The 21,022-nt window shown below is 46.2% G+C and overlaps 1 protein-coding gene across 1 annotated transcript; it reads left to right on the top strand.

The window, feature by feature from the left end:
* Nucleotides 1-2,486: 2,486 nt before the first annotated feature.
* Nucleotides 2,487-9,949, top strand: LOC114694465 (C-type lectin domain family 4 member K-like). Its single transcript, XM_028871409.2, has 6 exons — nucleotides 2,487-3,047; nucleotides 3,140-3,256; nucleotides 4,904-5,278; nucleotides 6,673-6,824; nucleotides 8,385-8,503; nucleotides 9,302-9,949. The coding sequence occupies exons 1-6, from the start codon at nucleotides 2,978-2,980 to the stop codon at nucleotides 9,438-9,440; spliced, it is 972 nt and encodes a 323-aa protein (XP_028727242.1). The 5' UTR covers nucleotides 2,487-2,977; the 3' UTR covers nucleotides 9,441-9,949.
* Nucleotides 9,950-21,022: the final 11,073 nt, after the last annotated feature.

Raw genomic sequence — 21,022 nt, 5'->3', positions numbered from 1 at the left:
ATAGATGGAAGTCTGTTGTTGATTGTTTTTTCTCTTTTGGGGGGATCACCAACCAGATCCCAAATAAATCACACACAGAGGTTTAGTCTTAATTATAAATGCCTGGCCTTAGCTTGACTTGTTTTTTGACAGCATTATCCCACCTATCTTTTGCCTGGCCCTGATCTTCTATCCTCCTATTCATCCACTGTTCTACAATTCATGCATCCATTGATCTTCCATTTGATATTTCCACCCATTGTCCATCCATCCACTGATCATCTGTCCAATCATTAACCCATTTACACATTTCCATTCATTATCTCATTTGCTTCTCTTCTACTTATGCATCCAGCTGTTTATCTTTTACCCATCCATCCACCCATCCACCCATCCACCCATTCACTCATCCACCCATCTATCCACCCATCCCTCCATCCATTCAATTATCTGTGCTAACCTCTTCATTTCCTCCTTGTTGTTCCTGTGTGTCCCGGCACAGATGTGTGGGTTCACGAGGGTGTGGAAAGAAGACTCAGAGGCATCTTAAGAATGAATATAACTGGGCAGCAGTGGTGCACACCTTTAATCCTAGGACTCAGGAGACAGGGCCAGGTGGATCTCTGTGAGTTCAAGTCCAGCCTGGTCTACAGAGGAAGATCCAGGACAGGCATCAAAACTACACAGAGAAAGCCTGTCTTGAAAAAACCAAAACCAACCAAGCAACCAACCAAACAAACAAACCAGAAAACAACAACAACAACAACAAAACCCACAAAAGAATGAATATAGCCTTTCCTGGCGAAAGCAGGGTCCAGTCTCGAAGGACCAAAGCCTTCTCTTAGGCTCAGGCATTTTTATTTCTCTCCATTACAGTTTAGCCAGTTAATTTCCATGTGCTCAAAACAACCTGAAAGGAGCTCCCAACAATACAAGGCCAAGTGCAAATTCCTCGATTTCTCAGGTACCGCGGTTTTCTGGTTTCTTGAACCAAGTTTTGCACAAGCCTTTGTATCCTTGGAAACTCTGAGACAAGCGTCACAGAGAGGGCAACAAGGGAAAGAAAAGGTGTCTGCTAAACAGAAGATGGATCAGGGTCAGGTGCCAGTCTCTGGAGCCAGGCCAGTTGCGGCTCACAGGAAAGCACCACACTTGTTCTTTTCCTTCTTTCTTCTTCAGCCTTCTCTTTCCTACCTTCTGAGAAATATTCCTCTAGAGTCCACAATGTACCATGATTCTTAGAGTCTTCAAAGGTTCTTAGGCTTCTTCAAAGCTTGGCTTTGACTTCCAAGCCTCCTTAGCTTAGGGATATAGGTGGTTGCTGGTGTACCTTGATCTTACATGGATTCTGGAGATATGAACTCATGCTTATGTGGCACGCACTTATCTCCCTAGCCATTCAGAATGCTCTTGCTAGTCCCTTTCCTGCCAGAAGTCCCCTTCCTGAAACCATAGGAAGGTAAAACTCCTTAAGATAATTGAAATGGACCCTCATCATCTGACTAGATGCCTCTTTAGACCCATGTCCACCCCTTGCCATATACACCACATGTACATAGGACCAGAGCTATCCACAGTTCCCCTAGACACCATTAGTCTTATTTCCCAGACACTGATTGTGCCCTTCCCTCAATCAGTACACCCATCACTCTGCTCCCTGGACTTCCTTTGATAGTGCATTATTGAATACCCAGGGTCTGGGGATTTCGCTACATCTGGCATGGGTTATCTGAGGGGAAAAAATCTAGGTACACTATGCTTTTATGTCTGTGAACTTTATTCCTCTAAGAGGAAATTCTATCTATACAACTATAGCTTCATCAGGCATTCAGGGCAGGAATAACTCTAGACATACCAAGCTCTTTACCCGTCTACTTTATTTCTCTGGTCTGAAATCCTGTCTATATAGCTTCAGTTCCGTCCAATTTCCTCTCATAGTCCTGTTAATGACTAAGCTCTTACGCTTCCAGCCTCATCTTCATCCTCTGTTTCCTCATTCTCCATCTCTACTGCTCTCTACTCCTGGTACACTGATGGACCCTACAAGAGTTCTGCCTTATCGTCTATAAAATCTCTGTCATCCTCTCTTCTCTCTGGCCAAGCCATTCTGTCTGCTCTAGAGAAAAATGCCTGCCTCTTCTTTTCCTTGTCATGAGGTTCTCTGTCTCCTCAGGAATGTTGTTCTACCTTCTACTTTGAAGCATAAAAATCTCTTTTTTTTTTCTCAGTTAATTGCTCTGGAGAGCAACTAGGCCTCAAGGCAGGGGGAAGTCTGAACTTCATTTGCACAAGACCCAAAGCTGAGTCTTCCTCCAGCTAGTCTCCTAGGCTCAGCGGGGGAGTTAGTTACCTAGAAGTTCAGCAGGTCTAGAAATATTTTTGCCTTGCCAGAATTTCATAGCAGAAGACAGCTGAAACATTAAAGGCTGGATAACACAAAATATTCATAATAAAAGGCTTGTCTTTTGTCAGACCCTTGGCCAGTCAAAGTATAGCTTTAATACCCAGCTGAATCTCTATGATACATTCTTGTGGCTTGCCACAGTGCATATCCATCCACTGCCATGTTCTCCACCCTGTATTGTAATTTACTTGCTCAGGTTATTTTTTTCTGTCAGGCTGCCTGAGTTAGAAAACTGAGGAGTTCATCTCTGAGGTCCTGGATTGGGCTCTTAGAAGTCTCTCAATGTGTGTTTGTAGGGTGGGGGGATAGATGTAGGATGGATGATAGATGAGGGCCTCTTTACAAGAGAAATAGAAGAGCCTTCAGATTAGATGATTCAAATGTCTGTGTCCCAGGGAGGAAGCCAGATGCCACACCCCACAACCAAAGCCCGGATTTTTGGGCTGTGGCCTCAGCCTGGCAAAATGTCTAATCCAAGAAGAGGGAACTTGGGCATGACACAGTTACCTGTTTTGAGACTCATTTCCCATTTCTTTCTGGATAAAAGGCCCTTGGGGAGACAGGCAGCCAGAAGCTCCTGTGCCAGAGGTGGAGATGAAGGAGAGGGAGGCCCCGGATGCACACTTCACAGTGGACAAGCAGAACATCTCCCTCTGGCCTCCAGGCAAGTGCCAGCTATTGCTCCATGCCCACTTGGTGCTTGTGCCCATCACCACTCTACACTGACCCTTAACAAACTTCTGTGTCTCTTTCCAGAGCCTCCTCCTAAGACTGATCAATCTCCAGTCCTAAGGAAACCTCTCAGCCTCCGAGTGGCCTTCATCTGTCTGGCATTGGTGCTGGTCACCTCTATTGTGCTTCAAGTTATTTTCTGTAAGTCACCAGGTCCCCAGATACCCAAACCCTTTTTCTACTTTCCTTGGTGTCTTCAGTGTGTCATGCTTCAGGAATTTTGCTGATGTTTCTGGAAGCTGACCTGCTGCTGCTTCTATCCCAGGTTTCTTAGAGGATTTTCTGACTGACATTAGGAAAGATCTGTTCTCAGGGATTCTCTTCAGTGTTAAGGAAATAGTCACCAAGCTTTACATCTCTGCCTTTGCCTCCCTTAGCATCCTGTCACTCACAGCTTTGAGACCCTTGGATACAAAGCCTTGAGGATAGCTCCCAAGAGTGAGTGTGATGTCTCCTGACCCTACTAGGGACTGAGTTCTCCACTGAGCAGATAGAGAACTTGGGCAAACCAGCAGACAGTCTCCTCACTCTCTCTTATGTCCATGCTTCGAGCCTTCTTGGTCCTCTAGAAGCTTCTTGGTCTCTTCTGTGGTCACACCTTTCTCCCTTCTGCCAAGTCTCTAGAAAGTATAGGGAGGGAATGTCTTCTGTTTTCAAGGCCTACCTGTGTGGTCTCAGATTCTCATTCACCCCCTTTCTAGTCCCCAATACTGACCTTGACCTTATCCTAGACTCCTGGTCTTGTCTCTTCTCCCTCACTTCTCTCTCTCTCTCTCTCTCTCTCTCTCTCTCTCTCTCTTATCTGAAAGAAGGTCTCACTATGTAGCCCTGGCTGACTTGAAACTCAGTTAGGTCAGGTCTGCCTGAAACTCACTGAGATCTACCTGCCTCTGTTGTGATAAAAGGTGTATGATACCATGCCTGACTGTTTCTGGCTTCTGGGACTGCCTTTTTCATAGGACTCTTTTTGGAAAATCTTGTATTTTATTTTATGTATGCAAATGTTTTCCCTGCATATATGTATACTACATCCCTAGAATGTTTTGCTTGCATGTTTGTACACAACCTGCCCTAGTGCCCAAAGATAGAAGAGGGCATCGGATTTCCCTATAACTGAGGTTATGGACAGTTATGACCTGCCATATTTTGTTGGGAAATTAACTCAGGATTTCTACAAGAATAGTATTCTTTCTACTGAGTCATTTCCGTTCATAGTACACTTTTGATGGTTATTGGTTAGTTTTGATTCTCATTCCTATGATCTTAGTTGAGTATGAAATATATGTGCTGGGAAGGGCAGAAATAGCCTAATATCCCTCTCATGTTCTGGAATCTGCATAGAGATAGCCCTGCCCTTGGTCATACAGCAGTCTGTGAGCAGACAAGGGAGGGGTGTGCTGCCCTAGCTGGTGGCTGTGTCTTTGACAGGAGATGGCTGGGGACTAACTCATAGTCTCAGAGGGGACTCAGTGACAGTAATGAGGGTGTGACTAAGGGTGCCCCTTTACCAAGTTCACCCTGGCCATACTAAGGAATTTCAGGGCTGGGCTCTCCCTCTGCTTGTTCATGAGGCCTCTTGGTTTCCTCCCTGCCTGTGCCAACCAGCGTTCCTGACAGATGGTGCACATATGTGTATATTAGTGAATGAGTGGAGAGTAGGTGGCAGCTCCTTGGACTGTCTCGGTCCTTTGGGAAGCTTGATCCTGCATTTCCCCTTTCCTTTGGACAGCATCTCACATTCATGGCTTAGGAACTCCTTAACTGATCTTTTGACCTTTTCAACTCCAGATCCCAGGTTGATGGACAAAATATTGGATATGAAGAGTGATGCTGAGATGTTGAGAGGTCGTGTGGACAATATCAGCACCCTGGGTTCTGTTCTTGAGAAGGACAGAGGCCGTGTGGAGAAGGCTGAAGTTCAGATGCAGACACTGAACACCAGCCTCACACGAGTGCATTCTCAGATTCTGTCTTTGAGGACCAGCATGGCACAAGCCAGTGCTCAGATTAGTGCCTTAACAAGAAGATGGGAGGAGGTTGATAATGTCAGTTCCAGAATCCCAGAGCTACAAAGAGATCTGGATAAAGCCAGCACCTTGAATGCAAGGGTCCGAGGACTGCAGAGCAGCTTGGAGAATGTCAACAAAGTACTCCAAACACAGAGTAAGTAAAGAGAAGATCACCCTGCACGCTAACCAGTGGCCATAACACCCTACCTGTCTCGGACAGCAGGCCAGCTAGTTTGTGGGTAGACAGAGGACAGGGAAGGGGGTGGGCTGGAAAGTTAACAAGGGAGGTGTCTTATTTAGGGTTTACTATTGCTGTGAAGAGACAAGTATTATAAGGAAAATATTTAATTGAGGGTGACTCAACTACAGATTCAGAGGTTCAGTTTATTATCATCATGAAAAGGAGCATGGCAGCGTGCAGGCAGACATGGTGCTGGAGCTGAGAGTCCTTACATGTTGATAGGCAGGCCACAGAAATTGGATTGAATTCTAGGGAAGCTTGAGAAAAAGAGATCTCAAAGCCCACCTCCACAGTGACACACTTCCTTCAACAAGGCCATGCCTCTTAATAGTGTCACTTTTTTGGGGGGCCATTTTCTTTCAAACCACTACAGTAGGCCTTAACTATTGATCTGAGAGAACTTGGGTCAGTAGGAGAAAAAACACCAGGCCTAGCTTGGGTCTCTACACTAAGGTGCAGAGTGTAGAAGCATTAGGGAGTCTGTCCTGGTGTTCCGTATGGTCTAAAAAAAGCCGTATTTTAGGTTTTGAGAGAGTGAGTTTATAGTGAACTAAAAATAAAAGAGTGAATAACAAATGACAGATGGATAGATGACAGACAGGCAGACAGATTCATAGGTGATAGATTGATATAGGAAAACATCAAGTTGGGCACTCAAAACATGCAGCAGAAATCAACTGGGAAACCCTGACTGAGACCCTCGGTTGGAGTTCCCGATGGAGAGTCCCTGAGGAGCAGAGTGTCCCCTTGGGTAAGGCTTTCAAGTAAAAGAACAAAAAACAGCTGGAAGGTGACATCATCATGTCAGGAGCTGCGAACATCCAGCAAAAACTGACTGGGGAAGTTGAAGCAGACAGCTGGAGTTGTAAGTGGAGCTTGCTCTCCTTAGAGGGGACTTTGTGGCAAACATGCTTGGGTCTGAAATTGGGAGGGGTGGGCAGACCCCTCCAGAGCCAGCTTCTCATTAGCTCACATAATTACATTTCACTAATATAATATGTACACGTGGTCTGTATCTTGCCCCTTCCCATGAAGTTCATTACTGTCAGCCAGGGCCCAGGGGTAATGGCCCTTGTGTTCCTCTCATGTTCTCCCCTCCCTGTCCCTGTGCCTGTTCTACCCTCAGAGGGTCTATCACAAGTCTCAGACCTTTAGGGTTCCAATAGAGTGTCCTCAGTCCCTGACACTGGGAACCCAAGGACCCTTGGATCCATTCACTGCTGTCCCCAGGAGTCCATCAAACACCCCATGCCAGTCAGGATGCAGAAGAATGTGGCACTGCTGTTACCTCAGCCTTTGCTTTCCAGGTGACATTCTGGAGATGATGTCTCGAGGCTGGAAGTACTTCGGGGGGAACTTCTATTACTTTTCACACACCCCAAAGTCCTGGTACAGCGCAGAACAGTTCTGCATTTCTAAGGAAGCTCATCTGACCTCAGTGACCTCAGAATCAGAGCAAGTGAGTGCACTCATCATAGACTCTGTGGAAGGCATGTGAGAGAGGCTGGGCAGGAGTTTGCTGCAGTAACAAAAATTCCTCAACAGTCGATGATCTAAGGATGAAGGCTCATTTCTTTTGTGTGTGGGTACATGGTTGTGTGTGTGTGTGTGTGTGTGTGTTGTGTGTGTGTGTGTGTGTTGTGTGTGTGTGTGTGTGGTGTGTTGTGTGTGCATGGGTCAGGAGCATGCACCCATGCATATGTGGAGGACATCAATTGTCCTGTTATATAACTCTGTCTCATTTCCTGGGCACTAACTGGTCCAGCAAATAAGTCTCAGTGATCCTGTGTCTCTGCCTTCCACAGGGTTGGGGTTATCCGGGTGCCAGGGATTTGAACTCAGAGCCTCATTCTTGTGTAGCAAGGGCTCCTACCCACTGGGACATCTCCCTAGGCTCACCACCCTTGAAGGTTTATTTCTCATGTATACTGCACATCTTTGAGGGACAGCAGGTGTGCTCTAAGTGTGGGTATCAAGGACCTAAGCCGTAGGATGGTTCATTTCACCACACTTCACAGTTGCTGAGCAGCAAGGAGACACTGCCAGCTTCATTGATGTTAAAATCCTATACTCAGCTAACATGTCATTTCTGCTCACATGTCCTTAGCAAGAGCCAGTCACACAACCCTGCTGGCTTCAAAGAGGGCAGCGAGGGGGCGCTCTTTCCATGTGCCAGAGAATAGAAATAACTTTTGAACAACATTAGTGATGCCCCAGGACCCAGGAGGCCTCCCTCCTGGTGATGGTGTGTAGATGGGCTCATGATCTGGGAGGTGGAGGAGTGAAGCAGAGTGATACTGAGTGTCACAGTCTGCCATCAAATTTGTCCTGGAGCTTGGGGAGATGACTTACTTTTCCCAAGCCTCACCTTAAGTGAATTGATGAAATAGTGCCTGCCCTGGAGGGTAAAGGAGGGAGGGAGGCATAGGGGTCTTCTAGTCTCTGGCAAAAGTAAGGTTTCATGTAAATTAGGTATTACCATTCACACCATTCCCTTGGTGTCCCTTGTTTGCAGTTTAGCTGAATTGTCTTTTACTTCCCTTCCTTCCTTCCTTTCTTCCTTCCTTCCTTCCTTCCTTCCTTCCTTCCTTCCTTCCTTCCTTCCTTCCTTCCTTCCTTCCTTTCCTCTGTTTCTGTTTTATGGTTGTTTTTCTTTTGAGTCACGATCTTAGTGTGTAACTCAGGATGGCCTTGAACTCTCAATACCCTGGCCTCAGACTCCAGAGTGCAGGGTCTGGCCAGCTGTGTCTCCCTTGTTCTCCAGCACCTCACTGGAGAGCACAGGCTCCAAGTTGCTAGCTGATAAGCAAAGAGCATCTAGGACTTGGAAGTGGGCTCTGGGCTCCAGGCTTGGGCAATGAGGCATTTAGAGAAGATGCTGTACCAGTGATTCTGTGAATCTCCTGGGGCACAGTCATTTCAGGGACTGCTGCTGTGCTCAAGTGAAGAGTACCCAATGGGCAGGTACTCAAAGTTTGGTGGTGGCGGCATGCCCTCACTTACTCTGTGTTCCTCACAGGAGTTTCTCTACAAGGCAGCAAATGGGCTTCCACTCTGGATTGGTCTCACCAAGGCAGGGAATGAAGGGGAATGGTACTGGGTGGATGAAACATCATTCAACATGAAGCAAAGCGAGAGGTGAGTGAGCCTGTTGCCCCTCCCCCCCAGCCTGTCTTGCTGGGTGGAGAGTTCTCATGAACACAGGGCTGTGCACTGCCCTTTTCTAGCACAGTGGCAGCTGGGGTGGACACCCAGCTCACTGCTGCTGCTGCTCACAGGGTGGTACCTGGGTCTAGTTAGGACCCTGTATGTCCTGTGGTCTTGGCAGCAAGATGTTCTGCCCAGCTTGGGTGAGGGAGTGACCCAAGTCCAGGCCTATGTGGTATGGGATTGTGAGAGCCTTGAGAGAAGGGGGCAGGGGCGCAGCCACAGGCTTAGAGAGGAAGGTCTACTCACCTTCTTAGGGTTGGGAGCAGCACCTTGCATTACTGTCTCGAAGGATGAACACCAGGATTGAAGCAGCCAATAAAAATTATTTATTTATTTTATTGTATATGTACATGGTGTTTGTGTGAGAACATTTGCCACATCTGTGTAGAGGTCAGAGGGCAACTTCTCGTAGTCTGTTCTTTCCTGTCATATGAGTCCTAGGGATTAGACTCAGGCCATCAGGTTTGGTTGTAGGTACCCTAGCCCACTGAGCCATCTTTCAGGCTCTAAAATAACTACTTTATAAGACAGTATCTCCTGTATCTCTGGCTGGCTTGGAACTTGCTATGTAGCCTAGGTTGACCTTGAACTTCTGAGTCTCCTGCCTATACCTTATGAGTGCTAGGATAAAGGCAAGTGGTGCTGTGGATCTAATGCAGGGCTCTCTACATTCTAGGCAGGCCTCCCGCCAGGTGAATAAAGTGTCTTTGTTTTCTCACTTGGTAGGTTCTGGATTCCAGGTGAACCCAACAATACTGGGAGCAATGAACATTGTGCCAATATAAAGTCATCCTCCCTCCGGGCCTGGAATGATGCCCCCTGTGACAACAGGTTCCTTTTCATTTGTAAGCGAGCTGCCATCTAGGCTGTCCCACGACAGGCCTGGCCCTGAGCTCAGCATTTGTGTTCCAACAGTGATCCAGCTTGAGGAGATGCTCTCTCTTTCACACTCCATGACTGCTCTGCACCTTAAGTTTTTCTTGCTTGAAAATGTCCCAAACATATCATGAAATCCATCTGTCTTGGCTGGGAACTCTGTCCCTGGAGGGCCTTGGAGGGTGTTGGGTTAAAAGGACTTGGACATGGAGAAGATGTAGATGTTCCTGCTGCCCAGGTGAGGCAGGTCAGTACCCCGACATCTGCAGAATATTTTGTTTGGGTTTTCCTGATCCTTCTAAGAAGCTTTTGCTGACCATATATTAAAGCTACATTCAAACATGACCAGTGTTTGAGGACACAGACATGTTTAGCCCAATTTAAACACTATACACTTTACACATGCATTGATCACCTCATGCTACTCTCAAAGTGTGTAAATATTTCATGTTTTTATGTGTCCATTGCAAATAAATTTAAAGACTTACTTTTTTTTGACATGAGTGTATATGTGTGTGTGTGCTCACAGAGTTCAGAAGAGGGTGTCTAATCCCTAAAGCAGATGTTTACAGATGTTTATGAACCACCTGACATGGATGCTGACATCCAAACCCTGGCCTTCTGATAGAGTAGTAAGTGTTCTTAACTGGTGACCCATCTCTTCAGTCCTGTAAATTTAAATTATAACAGAAAGAACAAAACACACAAGTCCGTCAGAAGGCTGGAGTGTGGCTCAGGGTAAAGTGCTCTTCTGGCACTAGTGACCCGAGTCTGAGCTGCAGGACCACACAACAGGGGTGGTGGTGCAAACCTGTGGTCCCGGCAGTGAGGAGGTGGAGGAGAATCAGAGGCTCAAGGTCATCCTCAGCTTCATAGTGAGTTTGAGGCCAGCCTGGTGTACAAGATCCTGTTTTGGCAGAGGGGACAGTTTGCTTCAGGGTAACTAAGGGATTCTTCCCATATTGCCATGAGGCTCTCTCTAGTTGAGACCACAATTCCCGTATGTCTATTTAGGAGCACTGGCAGGGGCCTCTGGCTGGCTTCTGTGGGAATAGCTGTTTTTGGTCACCCTGTCCACATCATATTCCATCAACTCTTTATCCACTTTCTCTGAGGTTTGAATCCCATTTTCTCTTGATTGAGCTAACCCAGTGCAGGTCGGGACTGGCAGGACCTCTGCCTTCTTTTGAGTCCCTGGTTGAGCTCCCCTACCTCATGCCACCAGGCCATCACATGCTCAGGACCCCTCCACCACAGCAGTCTGGGTCTTCTACCTCTCTTCTCCATTGTGTTCCCTCTCTTGCTATGCCCTGTGCAGACAAAGTTCTCTCTGCTGTAAACACCTCTTGGCTCAAAGCCTTGGAGTGCAGGTTTTCATTCCCAGTGGCTACTGTGAACCTAAAAGAACATGCAGTCTTGGGGTACATTCAGATAGAGGATAAAAAATAAAGAATAAGGGCTGTCTGGTCCTGGACAAACCAATAACCACAGGCAGGACTTATCTTCAGTTTTTATTAATTATGGTTAGGTTTGAAAAAAGCCTCTCTTTGGAGCTCCTGGGTAGTCAACTTCTGTTCTCTAGCTCTGTTCCCCAGGGGAAACTTGGTGAGGTCCTCATTCTTCACAGAGTCTGGGGTTCCAAGACATGAGCTAGAATCCTGAGACCAAGGCCTGAAAACAGGTCACCAACAGAGGGCAGCAGACAGAATGCAGGGGGTGTGAGCAGGACTCCATTGAGGAATCTCAGGAGAAACCTTCCTTCCTTCCTTCCTTCCTTCCTTCCTTCCTTCCTTCCTTCCTTCCTTCCTTCCTTCCTTCCTTCCTTCCTTCCTTCCTTCCTCTCTTTCTTTATTTCTTCCTTCTCCTTCTCCTTCTCCTTCTCTCTCTCTCTCTCTCTCTCTCTCTCTCTCTCTCTCTCTCTCTCTTCAATCCATTATTCTTTTATTTCTTTACTTATTTTTATTTTTTTGAGACATGTGTAGTTTTTACTGTACTGGAAATTACTCTGTAGACTAGGCTGGCCTCGAACTCACAGAGATCCCCCTGCCTCTGCCTCCTGAGTGCTGGGATAAAAGGGTTGCACCACCACCACACGATGAGACATTCCCTTCTTAAGAGTGCAGTCAGCAGAGTTCTGACTAGTACGAAGGAGGGAGAGCAGAGAGCAGAGCTTTTGTTTTTGTTTTTATTTTTTGAGACAGGGTCTTTCTACCTGGTCTTGCTTGGCCTGGAACTCACAGAGATCTGCCTGTCTCTGCTCTCACCTCTCCAGTACTTGCACTAACAGTGTGCCCCACCACACCAGGCTGTAGGCTTGTGTTTAGGGTCAGGACATCTTTGAGTCTCCCGAGTCTCCAAAGACCTCAGCCTGAGGCCCCTTGCTCTTAACAATCACCTGCTGAAAGGCTCCCCATCTGTCTAGCACCCCACCATGGAACCAGCTGCCTTCCATTTAGTTTTCAATGTGATGGCTAAAGAAACTCCATTTTGTGGTTGGCACTCATCTTGGTACCTAATAGCCATTTTATTCCTGACTCAAACTCCTGGAAGATAAGTTCCCTGCAACCTGACCTTCACTTAGAAATTCACAGCCATGATGTGACCATCTGTTGTTATGCTATGAATAACTGCTATATTTTGGCCTTTTAACTTGCTTTGGCAGATATTCAAGAAGTGTTTTAAGATCACCTTCACTACTTACTCTTGGACAAGCAGAACAGCTTCTGTGGCTTTTGTTTATAAAAGCCCTTCCTTCACCTGCCTCTGGGTGGCTTGTCTTTGGTTTGGGTTAGAGACTGCAGCCCTGCTAGCAGTTTTTAATAAATTTGGCTAATTATAATCTGAAGTGAGGACGGTGTTTTTTCCCCCCAAATAGTCTCAATCTCCATAAAATTTGGAGGCCCTAGCAAGATCCTGGGAGAACACAGATTCAGAGCCTGGGTCCAGGATAGGTCCTAGTGAGGGCAAGTCTGGGGTAGACTTGGAGGCCTGGGAAGCCTGATTCCACAGCTGCCACAAATTTTAGAGTCACTAGTTGGGGTTGGGTCCTAGATGGGGGCAAGTCCCACAACTCAGAGGCCCTGGGGGTGAACAGCCCTAGTTGGGGTAGGCATATTTGTGGACCTGAGTTCCCAGGGGAGCTCCAGCCTGTGTTTACTGCAAAGTTGCAAGATGGAAACCAAATAAAAGAATTGCCAGCTGAAGCATGCTTAAAATAGGACCCATCATGAGTTGTTCTAGAGGTCTGGACATTTGGAGAGACATAGGGGAGATCAGAAGTGATCACAGACCCAGTCTCCAGGCACACAGACATGTTTCTGGTGTGCTTATATGTTTTCTTGCAGAAATAGGAACCAGACTGAGCACAGCCAAGTTGCCCTTGAACTGCATTCTGCAATACTTCCAGGAGTTCTGCAAGGCAGACCACAGAGCTAAGATATCACCTAGACAGCTGTTCACTCTGTGCACAAGAACGGCCCACTTTTGATGTGGGATGGCCTGATGCAGGGCCGTTTGACCCTCAAACTGCCAAGAGAGTCTAGCAAGTAGTCACAGGCAACCTTGGCTCCCCTAACAGTTTCCTTACACTGACTGCTGGCTCTTCCTCCTCTGGTGTCTCCTCCTTGGCAGAGATTTTAGGCCCTTAAAAAGGTTCCTCTGAGTCACCAAGTCAATGAATCAGAAGCTGAGCAAAAACCTAATCAAAATGCCTGGACTTTTTGTTCTAGTCCTGGAGGAAGAATAAGAGGAGGAGCAGAACAAGGGGGAGGAGAAGGAGGAAGAGGAGTCGTGTTCAGAGAAGGACCTGATAGAGTCCAAAAGAACCCCCAGGCAATCAAATCAGCCTTGAGGTAGGTTGGAGAAGACCAATGTGCATATAAAGAAAAAGGACATTGGAAGAATGAGTACCCACAATGCAGACAGGAGAAAGGAGGACATGTCCTCAGTCTGCAGGATCAGGTCAATGGGATGGGGCTCCATACCAATGAGCCCCAGGAGTGTCTGGTCACATGAAAAGTAGGGGGCAAGACTCTCTGTTATCTGGTGGTCATGTGTACAGCCCATTCATTGCTAACTCAACCCCTGGGCCTCCTTTTAAGAAAAATACCATCATTCAAGGGGTCGCAAGGACTGGAACCTATGCTTGGACCACCATCCGAGAAGTGGACCTTGGACAAGGTATTTGACTCACTCTTTTCTTCTTATGCCAGATTGTCCACAACTTCTGATTTGTAGAGACTTGTAGAAAAAACTTGGTGCCATCATAAGGTTCAGTGAGAACAAAGCCACTCTGGACCTAGGGAGTCCATACTCAGCCATCCTGGTTACTTGCCCCTTATCAGAAGAATGTCTATCTGTCTTAGGGTTTCTGTTACTGTGAAGAGACACCCTGACATGGTAACTTTTCCCCCTAAAGATATATTTATTATGTGTACAGTGTTCTGTCTGCATGTATGCATGCAGGCCAGAAGAGGGCACCAGATCTCATTATGGATGGCTGTGAGCCTTCATGTGGCTCCTGGGAATTTAACTCAGTACCATCTGGAAGAGCAGTCAGTGCCCTTAACTGCTGAGCCATCTCTCCAGCCCCCAGACCATGGTAACTCTTATAAAGGAAAACATTTAATTGGGGTGGCTCACTTAAAGTTCAGAGGTTCAGTCCACTATCATGGTAGGGCATGGTGATGTGCAAGTAGGCATGGTATTGGAGAAGGAACTGTTACATGTTAACTTGAAGGCATCAGGAAGTGGACTGAGCCACTGGGTGGTATTTTGAGCATATATGAGACCTCAAAACAGGCCTTCACAGTGACTCCCTCCAACAAGACCACACCTACTCCAACAAGGACACCCCCCCAAATAGTGCCACTCCCTATGAGATTATGGGAGCCAATTACAATCCAACTACCACAATATCAAATGGCAAAAAGGAATACTGAAAAGACCGGGAGTGGCCAACTCCCTCCTAACAGAATTAATGCTAATGTTCCCTGCAGTATGGCCAGAGACCAATTCCTCTGGACTGGCCTCACATTGGCAGACAGTTGTTGTTCAGCTCTCAAGCTCATCCTTGCCTATAAGGGTTAAACAGTGCCCATCTCAAGAGCAGCTCTGGTGGGTATCAGAAAGCACATCAGCTGCTTTAGGGATGCGGGAATTTTGGTCCCCTGCCCTCACCTTGGAACACTTCATTGCTCTCTGTTGTTAAGGCTGGCACTAAAGACTATCTATCATTCTGTTCATGACTTAAGGCAAGCAATAAGAGACTAGAAATGATCTACCCATCTGTGCCAAACAAATACACTTTGGTCAGCCTATTAGATCTAGGAAAACTGTATACACCTGAAAGATACCATTTTCTCTGTACCCCAGGGCCCAATGAACCAACTATATTTGCTTTTGAATGGACAGACCCAAGTCAGGGTTTAGTGACCAACTTACCTGGACCTGACTACTGCATGGGTTTAAGAACTCAGTGCCAAAAACCTGAGAAATTGCTTAAAATGCTCCAGCTGCTGGGCTATTGCATGTCTGCCCCAAAGGCCCAATTATGCTCCAATTAGATAACTTATCTGGGGTATTGCTTAGAGGGTGGCAGCAGGACTCTGTCCTTGAGCAGGATCCAAGCTATCTTAAACATCCCCAAGCCACAATATAAAAGGCAGGTGAGAGAATTCTTTGGGCACAGTTGAATACTGTAGATATGGATACCCAAGTTTGCAGAAATGGCAAAACCATTATACCAGGTCCTAAGAGAAATGGCCTCCTGAGCTGAGAAACAAAGAAAAGTAGGAAATCCAAAAGCTCAAGAAGGCTTTGATGTCAGCCCAGCACTCAGGGTTACCTGACTTTGTTAACTTTCCACTTGTTTGTGGGTAAACAAAATGGGGTGGCCAAAGATGTACTGACTCAAACTTTGGAACCCTGGAAAAGGCCCGTGTCTTATTTATCTAAATGCCTACACCTTGCTGCAGCAGGATGGCCACCTGCATCTGGACCATTGCTACCATGCACTATTGCTAAAGGAAACTGCTAAACTGCCCATGGGACAGGAGCTGGTATCACCAGTCCTCACTCCATTACAGTGCTCCTTCCGAGAACTTCCGAGGACTGGATGTGGAACACACACCTCACTCTTATCAAGCTCTCCTTTTAGATGCACCCAGGATCGGTTTCTCAGCTTCTGCAGTGTTGAACCCAGCCTCCTTCCTTCCTGACCCTGAAGAGCAGCCAGCCCACGACTGTGCCCAGGTCATTGCCCAATATGGATGCCCAGACCTCTGAGACCAGCCTCTGGGGATGGCAGATATGACTGGGTGGGAGCGACTATGTACAAGATGGGGTTAGGTATGCAGGAACAGGTGTGGTGATGCTCATGGTGGTAATCTGGTCCCAATCTCTTGCCCAAGAGACATCAGCTCTAAAGGCAGAACTGATAGCCTTGACCCAGGCACTAAGGGAGGGAAATAGCTATGCTGTCAACATCTATACCGATAACCAGTGTGCCTTGGCCACTGCACACATCCATGGTGCTTTGTGCTAGGAACAGGGTCTGTTGACCCACTGGAAAGGAAATAAAAAACAAGGAGATCTCACCTAATATCCATTTGGCTGCAGGAGAAGCTTGTGTTATCTATTGTTCAGGACACTAAAAAGGAGACTGTGGTGGCTTGAATAAGAATGGCCCCATGAGCTCATATATTTCAATGCTTAGGGAGTAGCATTAGGAGGTGTGGCCTTGTTGGAGTAGGTGTGGTTTTGTTGGGGGCAGGTGTGTCACTTTAGGTGGAAGTGTGTCACTGGAGGTTGGCTTTCGGGTTTCAAGTGCTCAAGCCAAGCCCAGTGTCTCTCTCTTCTTGCTGTCTGTGGATCCAGATGTAGAACTCTCAGTTCCTTCTCCAGCTCCATGCTCCTAACCATGAGGATAATGGGCTAAACTTCTGAAATGCAAGCAAGCCACAATTAAATGCTTTCTCTTATACGAATTGCCTTGGTCATCGTGTCTCTTCACAGCAGTAGCACACTGGCTAAGGCACTCAGTTGAAACCTGAGGCAATAGACTTGCTGATGCCATAGCAAAAAGAACAGCTGCAGGCCAGTGGGGCCACTGCAAGCATCAGGTACTCCCTTGACTCTCACCCTCCTTCCTGAGCCAGATCTACTAGAGCATCCTACATTCTGCAGTGAGGAAGAGATGGGCCAGACAGCTCGGGTCCATTATGACAGAGGACTGTTGGGTGCTTCCAGATGGTTGCCTCATCATTCCAGAAGTCCTGGGGCCATCCCTTCTCTCAAAGCTTCATCAGAGTGCACACCGGGTATGGGGGGGAGGTCAATCAAATTGAAAGAATTAATCAGAGACATGTACTTTCTATACCACCTAGATGAGAGGTTTGAATAAATCACTGGCCACTGTGCCATCTGTGCCCAGGTGACCCAAGAGGAGGAAACCCAGCACCTACAGATGTTCAAGGAAGGGGCACGGTCCTGGTGAACACTGGAACTGGACTTGACTGGAGTTACTCTGACAAGGTTTGGCTATTGGTATTTACTAGGTTTTTGTAGATAATTTTCAGGATGGGTAGAAGCCTCCCCACCAGGTCAGAATCAGCTAATGTAGCTACTAAGAAGCTATTAATGGAGATCATTCCCCAATTCAGCCTTCCCTATTCTTTGGGGTCTGACAATGGCCCCACCTTCACAGCCAAACTTTCTTACCAAGTGGTTAAAACTCTAGGAATACATTGGAAATTACACTGTACCCATAGGCCCCAGAGCTCAGGATAGGTAGAAAGAGTTAACAGGCCCATTAAAGAAACGTCAAGTTCTGAGCAGAGACTGGCCTGGAGTAGACAGAAAAGAGCTCCTCCCTACTGATCCTTTCTGAATCTGGGGCTCCCTCTACAGGGATAAAATAACACCTTTTAAAATTTTTGGCTGCCTGCCTCCACTTATTCCTACAAAGGCAAGACCTCAGACTATTGAAATGTCTAATTAATCCCTCCTCAGGTCTTCACAGGTATTGCAGTAGACCACCCAGGACATCTGGAGTCATCTGTCATCCCCACCACCCGCATGACTTTTGACCAAATCAGTATACAAGTCCCAGCTTGGGGACTTAGTGTGGATTTGCCACCCACTCATCAGATCCCTGGAACCTTCCTGGAAGGGACTGTACCCTGTGATCCTGACAACACTTCCTATAAAGGTAGTAGGAACCATAGTTTGGATCCACCACTCCCATCTAAAGGTAGACATGATGACCAGAAAAAAGGTGAAAATGGAGGGTAATGTGAGATTCCCCAGCGTCCTCTAAAGATACAGCTCATCTGAACCTCGGACTCAGACAGACACCAATGTTGGGAATCTTGGCAGGTATCTCTTATTCTTGGCCAGTTGAAAATGTTAAGGGTCGGGATTGTAACCATACACCCTTTATCCAGAGTTGACAAAAAGAAAAATAATAGATATTCTCCAGAATGTCATCTCCCAGCCTATGTTTAGAGTTGATCTGTGTGACTTCTTTGAGAGTCAACCAGATCTGGCTGACCCACAAGGTTGGGACTGATCACTTCCAAGATGTTAATATGAAGGAGGTGGGGGTAATTTCTAGGATATGATGAGAATATTCTGAATGAAACCTTTTTCCATGTCTGTCCAGCTGATGGACCAGCTCACTGCCATCAGTAGAAAGAAGAGTATCACTACTCTGCCCCAGACTATGAGATCGAGTTTATCTGTAATGGGCATATTGGGCATCTGAACCCACACATCCTTTTTGAGTGGAAACACTCTCCTGGGGGTATGGCTATGGGAAATGTAACCCATTTATTTTAAGAGTCATAACCTGGAATGAGTTAAGCACACAACCCAGCCTTAAAGGCCTGACATGGGGTTTCTGGCTTGCTGTTAAGAGAGATAGATTTGAGTATGCTATGGAATCTTCTATATGAAAGACGCCACCCTTCCAAAGCTAGCCCTACAGGCTCAGGTAAAAGCTGGCTGCCTCAACCAAAGACTAGTATGTCTCCCTTCCCTCTTTGTACCACTCTACCCACAGTAATAAATAATGCCCTAGTTTCAACTAAGCTATGGTAACAGACTCAACTTCAGCCCTAATCTGGAAAGACATAGAACAGTTTCATCGCTTGACGATGTTCCTGAGCTTGAGACCTTAAAGTTACTAACTGGATAAACCATGCTTTCCTTAGTCTTGGGAATGGTTGCTGGTTTTGCCTAGACCTTAGGATACAAGTCTATCACTCAACTACAACCCCATCAAAAAGTTCAAACTGTGAACCAGAAGAAACTAAGCTCACCCTGGGAGACCTCCAAGGAACAGGCACTTGTCTAATCTCTTCAACTTATAGTGACTCAGCTTCCCTTTATGTCCAATCCTGTAGAACTCATGTTTACACCAATACATTTGCACATATTAGACTGTATTTTCCAGCTTCTTAGGGACATGGTGGGCCTGTAGATTTCATCTTGCTAGATGTGTAACAGCTGAACATCTAGAATCAGGAAGGAAATCTCTGTGTTCTAGCCTATATCTTTCCCCAAGGAGATGTGCATACTGGAGAGGAGGCTAGAAAAACACTCGCCTGAATATAGAGGACACTTCCACTATGAGGTCCAGGGCCTAGTTAGAGAAAAAAAATAATCAATTTCAGCTATAGTTATAATTCTCCTAGTGACGGCACAGATTGTAGGTGTGACTGCTTTGGAATATCAGTATTAATTATTCAAGATCAAAAATTTAAAACTCCAAGTAGTAAAGTAGATCAAGATACACAATACCCAAGGATTCCATAGGACAGCTTGAAAAACAATTGGATTCCCTTTCAGAAATGGTTTTATAAAACTGTTGGGGATTAGAATTGTTATTTCTAAAGGGAGAAGGTCTCTTTGATGCCCTAGGTAAAAAAAAAATGCCATTTGTATGCTAACAGCTCGGGAGTTATATGAGAGACATTAGACATACTTTAGAAAAACTTAGACACAAGAGCACAGGAACATGCTGAGGCCTCTAATTGGTCCCAGTCCTTTTTCTCTTGGATCCCCATGACTTACCACCATTTCTAAAATGTCATAGTTAGACCTCTTCTTTCACTATGCCTTGACATATTGAATTTTAAATTGGTTACTAACATACATCTGAAAAAGAATCAGTTCTGTTAAAATATTAGCTTTACAGGCTCAGTATCAACCTGTATCTCAGCATGAATCAATAATTTGATCCATATGATCCAGAGCCAGTGGGGAATGAGATGGCTAAAGAAACCCCATTTTATGCCAGGCATCCATCTTGGTACCTAATAGCCATTTTGTCTCTGACTCAAATTCATGGGAGCTAAATTCCATGCAACCTGGACTTCTTGACCCTAACCCAGAAAAGTGCAGCCGTGATGAGACCATCTGTTGCTATGCTATGACAAACTGCTGCATTTTGGCTTCTGTAACCTGCTTAGTTGGGTATTTTAGGACTGTTTTGAGGTCATCTTGAACACTTAATCTTGGCCAAGCAGAACAGCTCTTCTGAAACTTGTTTATAGAAGGTCTTCTTGTGGCTTGTACCTTTAAAAGCCCCTCCTTCATCGGCCTCTGGGTAGCTTGTCTCTGAGTTGGGTTAGAGATTGCAGCCCTGCTGTAGTTTTAATAAATTTGGCTAATTATAATCTGAATTGAGTCTGGTAGTCTTTTCCTGGTGCTCTCAAACTCTGTAACATTAACTTCATGGGTTTCCCTTCCTTGCTGCCTGGGAAATCCTTCAGCTGGCCAAGTTCATCTTGGGTGGGGTCATTCTCTCCATCGTGTGATACCTGCCTGCCCCACCTTCAATCTTTGCTGATGGCTCTGCTCCTAGATGTCACTCTATGGGCCTCTGCAGACTGCAGAGAGGTGTCCTTCTCCCCTAGACACTGAGTATATGTGACTGGGAAGCCTCTGCTGGTCTATCTGTTCTGTGTCAGGTGTGGTTTGCTGAGTGAACACAGCTACATTGACCATTGGGATGAAGAGGAGGCCAACAGGAGTCTGTGGTTGTTCTTAGTGAGATGAGATGAGCTAAGGGGATCAGATTATTTTTCTGGGAAAAGAAACTGAACCAGAAAATACCAAGGGGATGAATCAAACAACCAATGGGGGAAGCTATGTTGGAGGGTCTTGAATTAGAACAAAGTTAGGGGCACCGTGGAGACCCAACAACAGAACCTCACAGCCCTGAGCCCTCATAGCCCTGAGCCTTCACGTTCCCGAGCCCTCACAGCTCTGAGTTCTCATAGTCCCGAAGTCCTCACAACATCAGGGGGAAGAGCTTCTCTTTTCCATTAGTTCTAACAAAAACTCAGGGCTGGGTCATATGCTGGTCTCTGAAGCCATGAGGAAGTCAGGGCAAGGGGTACTATGGGTTGTAGGTAGAGTTTTTCTGTCCCAACTGCCTGCTCCCAAATAACTGACACAGAGGCTTACAAATACTCAGCCAATAGCTCAAGCTTGTTACTAGTTAATTCTCATACTTAAATTAATCCATATTTCTTATCTATGCTTTACCACACGACTCATGGCTTG

The sequence above is a fragment of the Peromyscus leucopus genome, chromosome 3, assembly GCF_004664715.2.
Source record: "Peromyscus leucopus breed LL Stock chromosome 3, UCI_PerLeu_2.1, whole genome shotgun sequence".
NCBI classification, from domain to species: domain Eukaryota; kingdom Metazoa; phylum Chordata; class Mammalia; order Rodentia; family Cricetidae; genus Peromyscus; species Peromyscus leucopus.
This window is presented reverse-complemented; position numbering and strand designations above follow the sequence as displayed.